General features: G+C 43.5%; 2 protein-coding genes across 3 annotated transcripts in view; one reads left to right on the plus strand and one right to left on the minus strand.

Moving 5' to 3' along the window:
* The window catches only part of myo1d (myosin 1D), a 137960-nt gene extending 131409 nt beyond the window's left edge, over positions 1–6551 (plus strand). Inside the window, exons 22-24 of one of the 2 annotated variants that reach the window (XM_083787988.1) lie at positions 386–3378; positions 3463–4677; positions 4776–6551. In XM_083787988.1, the coding sequence (XP_083644114.1) occupies positions 386–542 (157 nt within the window). In that variant the 3' untranslated portion in view covers positions 543–3378; positions 3463–4677; positions 4776–6551. Of the gene's footprint in view, positions 1–385; positions 4678–4775 lie in introns of both variants that reach the window. The other variant, XM_083787987.1, reaches the window with a different exon arrangement.
* A 6692-nt stretch (positions 6552–13243) lies between these two features.
* cdk5r1b (cyclin dependent kinase 5, regulatory subunit 1b (p35)) lies at positions 13244–14158 on the minus strand (the record flags this gene model as incomplete). Its single annotated transcript, XM_083788096.1, has 1 exon — positions 13244–14158. One exon carries the CDS (start codon positions 14156–14158, stop codon positions 13244–13246), a length of 915 nt encoding a protein of 304 aa, XP_083644222.1.
* Positions 14159–16935: the final 2777 nt, after the last annotated feature.

The following is a 16935-nucleotide window of genomic DNA, read 5'->3' on the forward strand; positions in this document are numbered from 1 at the left end:
GAATATATATTCATTGATTCGAACCACATTTTCACGATTTTTCAAAAATAGCGGATCGACAAGCTCATAGCGCGGCACCGAGTGCCGTGCTACGAGCTTGTAGATCTGCTATTTTTCAACAGCTAAAGGGGTTCCCGTCATAAGTTGGTTAAAAGGACTGTGGTCGTCCTTGTGTGATATGCATTTCGGTTGATTTTGGATTCGGCTCCTCTGCTGAATAATGCCTCTAGCGCTTGACAGTCAATCGATGAGAATTGCGCTCTATGAGCAAAACCTTAGAGACAGTATCCCTCACTTCCTCGACGTATCTACTTCACCATATGTCTGACTGCCTAGTATTGATCGACTCTTATAACCCCTCCTCTCTCTCTCTCTCTCTCTCTAGTGAAAGGAGGAAGCTCCAGGTGAACATAACGAGTCCCATCCAGTGCAGCATGAATGGCAGGAAGTGCACGGTCATCGTGGAGCCCAAGATCAACCAATCACAGCCCGACTTCACCAAGAGCCGATCGGGTTACATACTGGCCGTGCCCGGAAACTAAGCGCAGACGAAAGGGGGAATGAACAGGTTTTCCAAAGCAGGGCCAAGATGAGGTTTCGTGACCTGATTCACTTCTCCCGTGCCAAAAAGAAAAGTTGACCTTGTCCTGTAGGTTTTCCACGCGACATTTCGATTACGAAATGTATCCCGAATCCGAGATTTTGCTAAACATGTGTTTAATATGTTCACTATGCGACTTTTCTTTTCTCAAAAATGTCAAAATGCTTCGCATTGTACAATGTGTTTATTGGGTTGGTGTGAGAGGACTATAAGTACCAAGGTAGTCAAGGTGAGAGGAGATTATGAGGTATCCATGCTCTGAACATTCCAAACGAACTCCAAATCAAAGGAGTAAAAAAACCAAACAAACCAAAAGCCAATAGTGGCATCATGTTCCACAGCAATACGATAAAGAGTATCTTTACGCCAGCTTGAATTACTTGCTTACAGTCCTGAGACAGTATTTACTTATTTTTAAGGACATATTATAAGGAATATGTAATGATGCTCTTTTGAAAACCTACCTAGATGGTAAGTTGATTGAACATAATTCCGTAGTTGTGGTTTAACTCCCCGTGTGGGTAGCAAAAGACGCCAGTGACATAATGGCCGGTAAGAAAATAATATGTTTCCGTGGTTTCTCACGGGGGAAAATGGAATTTTACTAGTTTGTTTATGTTATGGAGATGTGTTGAGCACATCCCAAATTGTCTTTGCCTGCTCTGAGAGGGAAGTGCTAAAATGTCTCATAATTTAACTTCTGCGTCTAATCCTTTCTGCTACAGTGCACTGTCGTTGCATTGGTAATACTCTCCCTGCAAGTGTAAATTATGCAGAATATATGCAAACAGCATAAAATCATTGTATAATGGGTTTCGCCCATCGCCACAGCACTTATATGGATGCACAAAGGGATGTTAGCTTTCTAACGGCCAAATGAAATGAAGAATGCAACTACACAACCAGGAATAATAGAAGATATACATTCAAATCAAAATAATTAAAGTGCTTACAGATGGCAGCAATTCCCATTGCACTTATACAGTTACCATTGTACTGAATTTATAAGAGCTTTAAAAATCAGGCACAGAGACCAATTTGCTATTAGGATTAAAGATTAGAATTTTACTAAATTGTGACATGCGGTATCTGTGTGCAAGCAGTGTGCAGATGCGTGTATAACGGATCACCACAATCATGTACCAGCAAAAAGGATGCAGAGGCTAGTCTTTTGGGCTTGAAATGAAAATTACGTTAATTAAGCATTCATTTGTCTTAGACTTGGATCATTTTGTAATGGTAGATGTCAGAATTGTCCAAATCTCGTAGAAGCTAAAGAAAGCTGCCAGCGTCCTCGTGAAGACTGAAGAAACGAGAGTATCGCAGTGCAGTTCTTAACGGGCCCCACATGAACTGCCTTCCAGTTCCTGGAAGTAGCGCAATTTGTTTGTCTTTGTCGTCGAGTCAATGGCCTAATGACTTGTAGAGGGGCCCCTCAGCTCACCGCTCTTGAATGGGCCGGCTCTCGACGAAATATCCTCTTTCATCAAAGAGACCAAAAGGAGAAGCTTAGAAAGTGAGAGCGAGAGAGCCTGTGTAACGTGCCTCTCCCTATGTGTGTGTATGTGTTGTGCGTAGGTCTGTGCCACTTTGCCCTCTCCTCTCCTGGGCTGTGTGCCAGAGAGGCTGGCCAAGAGGCCACAGTGAGCCGCCGACTCTGTAACCGACTAACGATGAGTGTTCACAGCCCTGTCGTGCTGGAACTCACTACCTGCAGTCTCGGTGTTCATTTAACTCTCTTATTGTCAAAATGACAGGTTCATTTGGGTCACTGTTTCCTCTCTCTCTCTCTCTCTCTCTCTCTCTCCCTTAAATTAAACACAGTGGTTTTTACTGTGTACGCGACAGACGTTTCCTTCCTTTAACGGTGGAGAAAGGCCACTATGTGCGCTTTTTGTACAAACTAAATGTTTTCTTGTTTAGTTTTGTTTCCTCTCTCGAGAGAATATGCGTGAATAGGATATGGAAATGAAATATCACTATAATGAAAAACTCACACGCTCTATATGAACCCTCCCAAGTGGTTGGTACAGCATGTACTCACAAGCTGTGGAATATATGTTTATCTCCCCAGACAGACGGTTTCCCAGTGGGATGCCAGTATGCTTGCGAGACCTGGTTGGCATACATACATAGCCTACAATGTATCTAATATTATCATCCTATATAAACCATAAATGTGTTTTTTTCCCCTTAGTTTATGCTAAGTTTGTACTGTTTCCTTCTCTATGCATTTCTGGGAACATAAAACGCTTTTAGGGCTCAGTTGTTAATCATCTGACAAGAGTTATTCATATACAGTACTTTAACCCATGTGAAATCATGCCGTAACGGATTTGGACATTCATATTTAGTTGCGAACCAGTGTCATACAGAAAATAGACGTTCTGCAAGTTCCGTTTGACAGCCTTCTCTCAAGTAATAGCATTAAAAACATGTCCACAGACAACCAAGGGAAGGAATGCATCTATAAGAAGCAAGCTTTTTTAGTGTCTAGAAATGCGGGCCCTTTTTCTCCTAAAAGGAGAAACGTTAGACCACCCACTCTCTCCTCCTCCTGTCTGGCAGACGAGGATGGAATCCTCAGGCGAATTGAGGCACAGGATTGGCCTCGATAGGGGATGGCACTTTCACGTCCACCTTGCGCTCCAGTTGCAGGCTTTAGATCAGTCCACAGCCAGAGAAGACACACAGCTCTGCATGCCCACGCAGACTTTGTTGAATTAGTTTACTGTGTGTGTGTGTGTGTGTGTGTGTGTGTGTGTGTGTGTGTGTGTGTGTGTGTGTGTGTGTGTGTGTGTGTGTGTGTGTGTGTGTGTGTGTGTGTGTGTGCGTGTGCGTGTGCGTGCGTGTGTGTGTAGGATTATCGACTGTGCTCTGGTAAAATGACAGCCTAAGGTAAAGCTACCCAAGCTCCCTAGATGCTTGGCCTAGTTAGTGGTATCAACTGGCGTTGACTTAAACCAGTAAGGAAAAGGACAATTGGTTAGTGGTTACTTACTAGTCGCTTTCAGAGGAACCGTAATACAAGGATTGGCGTCGTTTTACTTTCCTTTTAAATATAAAATCGGTTATCTTAATTAGTTTGTAGACCCCACCGCGCAGTTTCTTTGAAGAAGATGATCTCCATTTTTTGTAACAGTTGACCTTTCCCCCCCCCCCCCCCTGTTGGTTGATAAGAGCTTTTAAAGCTTGGATCGGACTGTTTGGAGTAAAGTTATGTATTTAGAGTGTGGATTAGCGGAGTGACATGGCTAAGTGAGGGGGCTAATGAAGGGGATGGAACCCAGCTTAGCACATGGCTGTTAGTAAGTGCATGTGTGATCAGAGTGTGCCGAGTGTAAACCACTTAAATAAATCCCTGTGTTAGACTTAGTTGTACGACGGACGGTGTCATGTGGCGGGAAAACAGCCGAAGCTCACGACACGTCGCCCTGCGAAAAGCTTCGTAGATCTCTTAATTTTTGTTTAAGTTTACCCTTTACCGGTATCGAAGTTATCACCTATATAGTGGCACACCCCAAAATAGGGACACCGAATGAAAGTGGTTCATTAGGGCAGTGGTTTCCGAACGATCTAGCCTGTCGCCTAAGAGAAAAAATAGTAAAAAAAAAGAAGAAATTGCAGATCTACAAGCTCACAACGCGCTGCTTGTAGATCGGCTATTTTCACTATACTGTACCTTCTTAAACATTTGTTTTCTAATTTATGGAATTTCTTAGAATTTTATTTTATTTATTCAAGAAAATTACTTAGAAAAGTTTCATTTGGTATTAATTCATGAAAACTGTAGCTTTTTGGGGGGGAATGTTTTTTGTTTAATGTTAAAACAACAACAAAACAACAAAAATAATGTAGGTTAAGGGACCCACAAATACAATTATGTGTTTGCGAAACCACAGATGGGTCCCGCCCCACTGTGTTTGGGGGAACAGCATGCATTAGAGTGTGTAACAAGTGTACCTGTAAAAGGGTCGCTCTCTCAGAGTTAAATGAACACTCAGGATTTGACAAGCGTGGCTCTTCTCTCTCCACAACCTCCAGCAACGAGAGGTCCCACAAGGCTCCTCCTCCATGTTCCGCTCTACTATTCTCTCCAACTCATCATTAGGATGGATGGAGCACAGCTCCTCTATACTCCCCTCCTCTCCCCTCCCCGATCCCTGGCTAGAAGGAGGATGGAGGACCCACTGTCATCCAGCACAGCTCCTCTATACTCCCCTCCTCTCCTCTCCCCGATCCCTGGCTAGAAGGAGGGAGCCAAAGCCATACTAATTGCCAGACGCACGAAGCCTCCCTCGGCCTCATCTCGTCTCCTTCTCCCTCCCCTCCTCCTCCTCCTTCCCTCACCTTGCTTTTCCCATTTCCTCTCCTCCGCTGTCAGACTTCTTGGCTCTCTGCCCAGGTGGGTAGATTGTATTGTGTGTTCCAACCTGCAGGCTATATAGTGAGGGTCTTCTCTTCTCCTAGAGCTGGTGGTATTGAACACATCAAACACAGAGATGGAGTCAAGAGAGATAATTACAGACCCCCCCCCCCCCCCTTCCCCCGGATTACTAGGAATAGCCAAAATGCACTATGGATACTGATCGTACTAAATGCTGGATGTGCAGCGTGTGCAAACGACTGGCAATTATTTATTTTTTTGCTGTGGTTTTTGTTGCTATGGCAAGGGGACGATCTTAATTTGAATTATCTTGGGTAGCCAAAAAAACAGGGTCATTCCAGAAAATGAAAATGTCAAAGATGGAGGTGAGAAAGATAACAAGTTGCTCTTAAATCTTACAGGGATTTGTGCTCTCAAATTTCAACGTGAACATGATTCTGTGACCTATCAGCTCCACCTACGTCCTACGCTTCTGAGACAAGTCCATTGTTAAGCGTTTAGCCTCATTCATGGTCCATAGCATGACTGTATCGCGTGTATGTTTTTGGCTTGACATTCAGTCGTTTTCAGCGAACAACACTATGGCGCTATGGACTATGAATGAAGCTTTGCATACATTCACTGTGGCAATGTTCACACTCTTTAGATCAGGGGGTCTTCATCGTTTTTCAGGCTAAGGACCCCCTAGCTGAGAGAGAGAGAGAGAGAGAGAGAGAGGATGCAGGGACCCCCCCACTACATATTGTATAAACTTGTGTTGCAGATTAAACCTTTTCATGGATTTCATAGATAGCTGGATTCATGTGTATTTTCATATACTTAACCTTTAAACCCTCAATCTTTAGTAAACTTGACCATCGGCTCTGTACTGATCGATTCTCTGAAAATAGATCAGCTATTTTTGGCCACTACACAAAGATTTGGAACCCTGAGGTCCCCATAGGGGTCCCGGTTGAAGAAGCCTGCCTCCCTGGATGTTCCAGGGATTGAAGTGATCTCACTCATTGTTCTTGGTGGTTTTCCTAAACATATCCATAACATGTTATACTTTACGTTGTTGTTGCCCCCCCCCCCCCCCGTCTCTCTCTTATAAAGTGCCTTATTTCACATTTACAATGACATTACTGTAATCGAACCAAACCCTCGTTGTACAATTTATTATATAAGCAGTTTAATTTGCTTACCTTTTACTGAAAAGACAGAAATACTAAATCATTATGAATTTTTATGATTTTTTTTTTTTATTACGCACAGTATTAGCACTATTTGTTAGCTGTTAACCTTCACGGTTATGAAATAATTACTCGCTGGGCTTTACACGAAATATGCAGAAATTTCCGTTCGTACACCACACATTTCTTGATCGTATAAGTGCCCAATTTTTATATTTTGCATATTTATGTAATATATCAATCTTGATCATTAATAAGAGGAAGTGTCCAGACCAAATAGAAAGAGAGGTTCACTGTTATAATGTATGTACTGTACTGTATGGACAGCATCCCATTCCACAATGAAAGCTATTCCATTCATCTTTTCATTAATAAATGTATTTGTTTCCGATCGCTCCTCGTCTCGTGTGCTTCTTATACTTTAGCTATTGAAAAATAGCAGATCTACAAGTTCATAAACTTGTAGGTCTGCTATTTTTGAAAAATCGTGAAAATGTGCCTCTGATCTTTGAATTTCTTTTATTACAGAGTGAACATTTTAACTCAAATCTTTGCTTCTGGCCCCCCCCATATTTTCACATGGGGGGGGGGCCGGAGGCATATTACATATAATTTTTGGGGTCCTTAAATATTGAGCACCACTGATACAGAAACATAAGGTTTTTCAGAAAATTGTCAGGATTTTGAAGACATTTTTTAAATTTCGATGTCAGGCCTAAATGGGTTAATGACTCTGTCACGGCATCACGGACCGAGAATAGCAGATCTCTAAGCTCACGACGTGGTGTAATTGTTGGAAATTATATAGATCTGATAGTTTTGGTCCACGGCACAGCCTCCAGTGAAATCTAAATTAGGCTTAAGGCTAATTAAGACTTAATTGGTGTAAGACCGCGACACAGCCATAAAATGACGAATGAACAGGTCTGTAGACATGTTTACTGTACATGTTTGTGTGTGTGTGTGTGTGTGTGTGTGTGTGTGTGTGTGTGTGTGTGTGTGTGTGTGTGTGTGTGTGTGTGTGTGTGTGTGTGTGCATGATGGTGGTAGTGGGGTTGTGGGGGGGGGGGGGGGGTTACATATAGGCACAGACTTCTAGTTCAATCTGTGCTTCTCAACAACAAGATAATATCCAATATCCATAGTCAGGCATGGCGTACATGTGTGTGAGGTGCACTGGCATGTTGACTCATGTTTTCCAAGGCCAGCTGTTGACTTGTACGGTTTGATGTCATATAACAACTGGGTTGCACTGAGCGCTAATCCACCCATGCACCAGCAGCTGTTTCCCTGGGTGACGTGCAGACGGCCACAGCCTCCACAGAGTCTGCATAATCCCACCACCATGCACTGATGGAGGACAGGGGCTAAGATGGCCTGCCAGTAGGTGGATGGAGCAGTGGTTGATGGGAATCAGTGACTCTCAAACAACCTCAAGTTTAATGTGAACCCCTATTTGATAAAACTACATGTAGGACCCCAATGTACACTGTAAAATCTGTGTCTGATGGTGTGTACACATGCAATGAAATGGACGAATATAACGGTCCATTTGCTTCCATTTGTAGACTCTGAGTTACAGACCCATAAGAGTCCATTTGGTTCCTAGCTCCGTCAAACAGGGCGGTATAGCCTCGCAAGGACCTCTGGGGGTCCCAGGACCCCCACATTGAGAAGCACTGATGTCCTAAATTGCAGGAAATATCAAGTGATCTCTGATCCCAAGCTGATCTATACCTTCCATCAAATGCATGCTCTATATTTTTTTAACAAAACGGGGCAAATCTGATCTTGGACAATGTTGTCATTGACATTGTTGACAATGACACATATACTGTATATGAACCTTTATTGAAAAAGATATCACCTTGAGATGTCTCATCTCGTTTTCGAGGGGGTCCAACGGAATACAGCAAATACAGTAGACAGAACAATACAACAAATACATCCATGCATACATAAACAAGGACAAAAACCAACAACACAGAAACCAAAGTTCTCCTGAAACTGGCCGCTCCCACCCCACAGAATAACAGATGCATCAATGTACCCATCATGTAAACCTAATGAACATAAGCAAAAGCAGACAACAGACCGTTACATGCATGCATATGCGGTAGCCCAGTGTTTCCTATAGCATGCATTAACATGCTTAAACGAATGCACAAAATACAAACGTGTACATGCACCTTGGATGTTAAATTACTGTGCAATCCATATGATTCACAGGATGGTTTATAAGAGACAGAGAAAACAATCAGAGGCAGAGCAGGAGCAGGGTATTTGAAGATGATTAAGGATAGACGCTTTAAAGATATTGAAGGAGTTAATAGATCTAAGCCAAGGGAACTGGGAAGATTGTTCCAGTCGCCTGGAGCTTTATATTTAAAAGCACGTCGACCAACTTCTTTATTAGAAGTTGTTAGGTAAGGATATTATTAAAACAATGCCTACATCGAGATATCTGTATGCCTGTCTCAGCTGTCTGTCAACGCTGATGTCTAGAGGAAAGCACTTTACTGTATAAATATTTTTTATTTTATATGGACAGGAAATGGGGAGAGAGACATGCAGTAAAGGCCGTCGGGATCGAGAGTCAAACCCGCGGCACACTGCCAGACTGGATTACCAGCCAATTGGTGCCTGGACCGCTGAGCCACGGCCCAGACCTGGACATCTACTGTGAGACCGTGGCTTACATTTACATTTCTTCTATTTTAAACGTGTGTATGCAACAGGTTAGCGTCAATAGCGTGTAACAGACACACCCTTGTATGTACAAAACAGAGGCAAGACAGGCGGGCATCTTGAACGATCAGTGCATTTTATTTTCCATCACAGTACAAAAATAAATTAAAGCAGAAAAAAGCATTAAAAAGCAAAAAACCAACTGAAAAGAAAACGTAAAAAGTTCAAATTACAGCAATAGTTTTTTTTTCTTTATTTTTCAAAAAGATGTTTTTTTTATTTAACAGCATTAACACCCCACTCCTCCCATAGCAACAGAAAATCACGCCTAGTACCAGTGTAGCGCATATTCCTTTTTCTCCAATAAGAAAACAAAGGTTCACACATTCATCTGTACAAATAAAACTTTCCCGGGGACACACGCCCACACACGCACACACACACACACACACACACACACACCCTCACACACACACACACACACACACACACACACACACACACACACACACACACACACACACAGAATGCCTCTCTTTTTAAACTTCTTAACCACTGTTTCGTCAATTTTCTTTTTGTTCTACAAAGTACGCAACAAGATACAGAAAAGAATTTGACAGAAATCTTAAACTATCACTTAAGTTCTTTTTTTTATAATCTTGTAAGCTTTCAAAAAAAGTAATTTTTTTGTTTTGTTTTTCCTCAAACAACTACTTGGTGATGCAAGTGAAAAAAATGGCACATTTCAGTGAATTTGGGGCAGGCGGACAGAGATAAGATCAAGATTCTCTGCTTTTGACCTTTCACCCCAATGCCCTGCTTTTATTTCTGCCCGAGCAGTAGCCTATATAGTGCTTGATTTTCATCTCCGTCATAAGATGGTGTCACTCACCATGAAAACAGCCCCAAAACAAGCTAACAACAGGTCATGCTGTAGGCCTACAGCCCGTCAATCGGCCATTTCCAGCGGGCAACACCATCGTAGAACAACGAAGTGTACATCATGCTGAAAGCCCATCCAAAGTGCTTGTCCCTCCGACAGTATCGTGCTCGAACACAACAACACTCCCACCTGATTTCCTCGTCACTGCACTCCCAGATACACATACGGCAAGGTGTAACTGCACTCCCAAATCCCATACACATAGGCAAGGTGTAACTGCACTCCCAATCTCATACACATAGGCAAGGTGTAACTGCACTCCCAAATCCCATACACATAGGCAAGGTGTAACTGCACTCCCAAATCCCATACACATAGGCAAGGTGTAACTGCACTCCCAAATCCCATACACATAGGCAAGGTGTAACTGCACTCCCATAAACATACTGTATGGCAAGGCATAATGCCAGAGTCTAGATAACAAGCCACACACTCCAAGATCGTTCAACTGCTCATTTCCTCTGACTTGCACTAATACAGCAAAGGAGATGCAGGTATCGCCTGCCAGACATTCTCCAAGTCCAATTTTCTCAAGCCTGATTTATAGTTTGTCATATGACGGTGTGGTGTGTGCCGAAAGTTGACGACCTGCAAGCACCCGCAACTCGCTGTGAGCTTGTAGATCGGCTATTTTCGGTGAGCAACACCATCGTCGTACGTCGGAGGCATTGAACATGACAGAAGCTTACTCTTGGCAATCAGAAATGGCAAATTAACTCCTGTCTGCGTATGATGGCTGAGATGCAGGTGCATTTCCAAAACGGATCATTTTGAGAAATACAGCTACTGAGATTAAGCATGCACAATTGTCCTTATTGAGATGAAATGCATGAATGGGTTTAATGGATCTGTTTTAATGGTCCATTTATATGTGTGTGTGGCAACAGAGTCTGATTTGCAGAATTGTAGAGAAAAGAAAAGAGGAAAACAAATCATCTCCTGCATGCGATTGGAACCATAATGGAGATTGCAAAGAGCTGCTGCAGAGAGTAGCCTCAAACACTCTCATATGCAAATGAAAAAGCCATGATTTCCGACTCTTCCGTACGCTCGTCCAGGTTGTCAGGGTGTTCCCAGTGCCCTCTGCACTATATATCATTGAGTCATACTGGCTTGACTGATGGAAAACTTGATTATCTCCACAGAGGTCGATATAGACTAGAGAATCTATCACATAACCTAGCCTTATCTCATCCAGACCCCCAGATGAATATGGGGCATGCCTCTGAATTGATTTACGCAGAAATGGCATTAGATTATCCTGAAGGTAAAGCTCTCGTTTTCCACGACGCTGAGCGAGCACAAATGAAATACCGTATTCCAGCAGGAAGTGTTTGTGTTCTCTTATTGATATGTGGAACAGAAGGTTGGCTTAGCTGTCTTTGTAGGTGCGTGCGTGCGTGCGTGCGTGCGTGCGTGCGTGCGTGCGTGCGTGCGTGCGTGCGTGCGTGTTTATAAGGGCCTGTTCGTAAACAAGAGGGTCAGTGATGTTTTCAGTCAAGGTCTCCCTGATGATGTGACTTTGGTGATGTTCAGATTAGCAAGGGTTTTGCCATAATGTTAGGATTTTCAATTGTCTATTTAGCACTTAAATCCCTGCAACATTCATTTGCATGAACCACAATCAATCTTCATTCCCACCAAAGACAAGATCACCAGCCACACCGCAAAAACGAAAGCCATCCTCATATCCTGTCCCTTCTGAACAAAGTATTTTATCGCTCATGATCTTTCATCTACAATGCATGTGCCACAAGAAGAAATGACAAGAAATAAATTAAGCTTCAGTAAATAGTCATTAGTAGATGAAAATCCATCCAGTCATGTGGCGGCTGCAGGCCATCCTTTCAAATGTTAACCTGCAGGATTTTCATCAAAGATATGGCACTGTTGTAATCATGTTTATGCTTTACTGTGAGCAGAAAATGAAGCATCATCCCAAAGTGGTTTTCTACATAACCTTTGACAAAAGTACAAAAAAGAAGAAGAAAGAAAGAAAAAAAAGAATCCCTTGGTAAACAAATATCCTATTTTAGCAAGCATAGCTAAATAAACTAGTTCCACTTTGTTCACAGCATTCTCTAATGCAGATGCAGTTGGTTTTGTAACTCATATAGAAAGAAGAACAACTTCTGCCTGCCAAAAAACTGTAAAATTGCATGGCACACGTGCATTATGTTACATACTGTATCTAAGTAAAAAAAGAAAAGAAAAAAAGCTTGTTTCAGAAAATCAATAAATAAGCCTCCGTAGCTGTTGGGGTTTAAAACATCCATGGACCTTTTTTTGTTCTCTCTCCGATGAAAATAAAGGTATAGGTCTTTGTCAACATACAGAGTATATACGACCAGCAATTGTCATCTTCCTGTTTCTTTAAGATCAGAAATCTCACAATGCAATAGTGGCCTGCTGTTATACGTCCATCAAACCGAATCCCCCCCCTCTTCTCCATCCTGTCTCTCTGCAGCTCCAAACCCTCCAACAGCATGGATCCAGTGATCAGTATATACCCCCTCCCTACCCCGAAACCTGTCCCATTGCTCATGGCGGCCAAGATATGCATTCCTGCAGTGGACCCTGTCCAGTCGTGTCCTTGTATACTGGAGGGTGTGCTGGCATTCCAAAGGGCCAGTGGTTTGTTTGCAAGCCAGGGACGTGGCTATTCATCCGTGATGCATGAAGAAAGCCAATCACGCATTGCCCCTCCTCACCCTCCCGCAGTATATCGGCAGTGCACACGTCACATCGTCAGTCAGTCAGTCAGTCAGAAGGTCACTGCGAGGCCGCAGCAGCCCTCAGTGTTCTCCACATTCATTGCTGTAGATTATTTTTCCTACAATTTCTTTGTCTTTTTGTAACGGAATTGTTTTGGGGTCTTTTATTTTGTTTGTTCTGTTTTAGATTTTGCTGTATTTTATATAGATATATATCTGTAATGTTAGCAAAGGATGTACACGAGTCTGGCATTTTTTGTTTGAGATATCATTAAAAAAAAAAGAAAAAGCCATTGCTTGCTCATTTAAAAATAGGTTTTGGTCTTTGAGTACTGTAAATATCTTACAGAAGCAAAAAAGGATGTATTGTTGCTCTGTTCTCTAAGAGTTCCTATGTCCTCCTTTTTGGTGTGCATTTCAACTGTTACCCCTCCAACAGAATTTAATTTGGACACAACTTCAGTCCAATGAACACTCATAAAACCGTTGCAATGGAAGAACCTCACCTCCCACTAAGCGACGAACGATCCTATCGGTCCTATTATTAATACAAAGCGCAGCCGTCGTAAATGTCAAGTATACTTCAGAATGGTTTTGCTGCCTTCACAATTCTTTTGGACAACAATAAATAATAAATAAATTAAATTACCCACCAATAACCTTTGAAATGCCAGACTGGAGTACGCCCTGCGTCCCCTGTGGTCCCTCGCCCCCCCCACCACCACCCCCAGAGTCCCCTCACCGGTCCAGACCAATGAGCAGGCGGCTCCGCTCCTCCTCCTTCTGGCTCTCGTTCTTCAGGTCGGCGAACACCTGCGTGAAGTAGTGCGGGTCCGAGTTGATCTGGAGCATTTTGGCGCTCATCAGGTTGATGATGGAGAGGCAGCGGTCCCAGAAGGTCTCCTTGGAGCTCTCCACCAGGAAGGGCTTGAGCGGGTAGGAGATCTCGTTGCCCATGTAGGAGTAGGACAGGTAGAGGCAGGTGAGCAGCACGGCCTGCAGCTCGTGCTCGGTGGCCACCTCGGACGAGACCACGTCGCGGCACAGCATGTAGACGAAGACCACGTTGGCGGGCGTGATGAAGCCCTGGTCCTGCCAGCCCTGCAGCAGCAGCGAGCGGTCCACGCTGCGCAGCCACAGCACGGGGTCGGTGGGCGACAGGTGCTTCAGCCGGTAGCAGCGGCGGCAGAGGAACTCGCCCAGGCAGCGCAGCAGCTCGCTGGTGGAGGCCTGCACGATCACCCGCTTGGGGGTCCCCGGGGTGGTGGCGTTGGAGTTGGCCAGCGGCACCTTCTTGACGGACGAGACGACGTCCTTATTGGAGCCCTTGGTGAGCGCCGGGGTGCAGCTCTGGTCCTGGGCGAAGGTGGAGAGGTTGGCGCAGGACTGCGACTTCTTCAGGTTCTCGTTGTTGAGGTGCGTGATGTTGTTCTGGTAGCCATTGGGCTGGACCTTCTTGGAGCCTTTCTTCTTGGCCGACACGGCCACGATGCGCTTCCATGGCAGTACGTTGATGAGCGAGTGGCGCTTCAGGTTCTTGTCTTTGGCGTTCTTGCTGTTCTGAACGGCCGTGTAGTGGCCCACCGTGGCCGGCCCGTCCTCAAAGAGGGCCGCCTTCCGGTAGCTCGGCGACAGAGACAGCACGGTTCCCATGGTGACTTACTGGAATGCGTCCAAAGGGGGTTTATCCGTGCAAGGTCAGGCTATAGCGTCTGGCAGCGGAGGGGTCCTGAGGGTCTCAATGCTGCCTCAAGGCTTCTGGGAGCTGAGAGACCCGTGCTAGAGTCTGTCGTCACTCTCAGACATCTACAACCAGGGCGCGTGTCTTCCTGCAGATGGCTCTGTGGAGCGGTGTAGAGCACCTCGGATGGAACTATCGGTTGTGTTCCCTATTGTGGCGTCTCTGTGTGGTCAGCAGTGCCTGTTAAAAACAGGATGAAAAACTGGTTAGTCAAATGAAACATGGCATATATGATAGCTTAATTTACTATTAGAAATTGTGCCTTTAATGGATTTGTTTTTGTGATGGAGCCATGCATTATTCACATTATATGCAATAATGTAATGTTTATCTACTGTAAATAGGCCTATTGAGTTAAGAGTAGCATAATGTTTTCATAAATGTTTGCATTCTGCAAGAGCCAAATAGTGTATATGCAGCCCATGATGCAGCTCTGTTATAAACATTGAACAATTTAATTTTCAGTATTTAGTCAAAAGCCTGCATGCACATGGATATCTGTCACTAAATATAATTATGCATGAATGAAACGATTTTCCAATTTGAAAGTAAATATGTGAGTCATGAGCTACAATCTGTATTCCTTATGTGCAAAGATAATAAAAATATATGATCGAAACATATACGGGATCTAGAGTATACATGATAAACCTATTAGGCAACGAAAACGAGTTGATGCGATTACAAATCGTGTTCATTCAGCAAAGTTAAATTAATGGACATCTCATGTTGAGAGAGCTATGGATTTTATGATCAATGTCCTCCACCGGTCAGAGTCAAAGAGGGGAGCATGCACACACCCCTCTTGTGTGAATAAAATGGAAGCCTGAAACGTAAACACACCATATACAGTAAGTGAAGGTCGCATTTGCTGCCTGTACGGCTATTGTCTATTGAGGCCATGGGTTTCATTATCATATTCCTCATCATTATTAGGCTATAGCCTATTAGAACATATCATTTTCTTCCTTCTCGCAGTATTATGGACAGCTAAACGAAAAACAACGAATATGAAGGATATGCGCACTTGCGCAGGATTGTGTATAGGCTAAGCCAGCCTTCATTCCATCACCCTATAAAGCCTAATTGATTGATTTCGCAAACGAGTAAAAATAAAACCTTGCGCAAATGTATTGTATATGCAATGTATCTTTACATATATAGTGACTAGGGATTTTTACAAGGTCATTATATTTCCCTAGCCAGCGTTCTGATAACCGTGTGGACTACATGAACGCTCTCCATGGTGCTGAAACTGCATGCGAGTCTCTGCGTCGCAGTGAAGATGCTGCCGATCGAGTGCCGACCATAATAGGCGGTGGCCTCATAATAGTAAAAATATATAGTATGATATATCATTCAAGGCTCTTTCTTTCTTTCTTTCTTTCTTTCTTTCTTTCTTTCTTTCTTTCTTTCTTTCTTTCTTTCTTTCTTTCTTTCTTTCTTTCTTTCTTTTACAATCATTATGTTAAGTAGGCTATATGCCTATAACCTTAAGACTATCTTAAAGTCAACATCCTATATACATCTTACGTCTACGTTTCAATTTCTTCCAATTAAACTCAGAATCTTCCCTTATTCTTGCCTCACGTACAGGAGAGCAATTTCAGGAAGAATGGTTAAGAAATTAAGATAGACGTACAAGGAAGGCTGCATGCTTACCTGATGTTTATCTTCCGCTCGATGAGGAAAATAATTGCACTGCAGCAATGCTCTATAGGTCTGGGATCCCAGCCTGCATGTCCTTATCAGGCGCAAATCAAGGTGAAAGCCTCCTTAAACCATCCTTCATGGGTAAATGTGGATGAGACAGTCAAAAAAGAAACGGAAAAAACAAAAACAATCCAATCCCAGAGAAAGAAAACGCGTTTTAAATCAAGCCGAATTTCGAGACGTCAGACGTGGTGGTGCTCGCCTGGTGGGGCTGTCTTGTGGGTGCACACTACAGGCGATGGTAGGCAACTGTGGAATGGATGCTGAGCCGGGGATGCGGATGTGTTTGGTACTACAGACAGACTGCTGGAGATGCTGTGTGTAGAACAGGGAGAGGAGGACACTTGACGCAAAGGCTGTGGCGGTGGTGGGGCGCCGCTCCGCGCTCTGTCCGTGGTGCTGTTTTTCTCCTGCTCCACCCAATCACAGCCATAGTCTTCCTCCATCCATTCCAAACCCAGTGAACTCAGCTCATCCTCCACAAACAACGACGATAGATAGCGCTGCATGCGCAGGCAGGCATGCAGGCGAGCACGAGCTTTTGTGTTGTGATATCATGTTGTGATGGTGAAATCGCAAAATCAGTCTGGAGCCAATATTAAACATGCATAATAATATGATGCGACCATTGTTTCCCGTCAGGCCTGGCAATAAAGTCCACCAGTAGCCTACAGCCTATCCACACCTCAATATGAATTCAATTGAGCTAATAAAAAAAGGCTAATTCCAAGCAAAAAACATATAACTACATGCATGCAGTATCATAAAAACTTGGGGGGGGGGTCTTTGTTTTTACTGTAAATTGGTAGGCTAATTAGTAGGCTAGAACATACAGCCTACATGCCTATATGACATATATTGATAGGCCCATTAGCCAGATTCATTGTAATGTCCTAATAAATAAGGGCTCCGACTTGCAATCACAATAACATCCTACAATTCCTGGGGCACTTCACGATTATCAGTTGATTAATTA

Source organism: Protomyctophum parallelum, assembly GCF_964188405.1.
Source record: "Protomyctophum parallelum genome assembly, chromosome: 17".
NCBI classification, from domain to species: domain Eukaryota; kingdom Metazoa; phylum Chordata; class Actinopteri; order Myctophiformes; family Myctophidae; genus Protomyctophum; species Protomyctophum parallelum.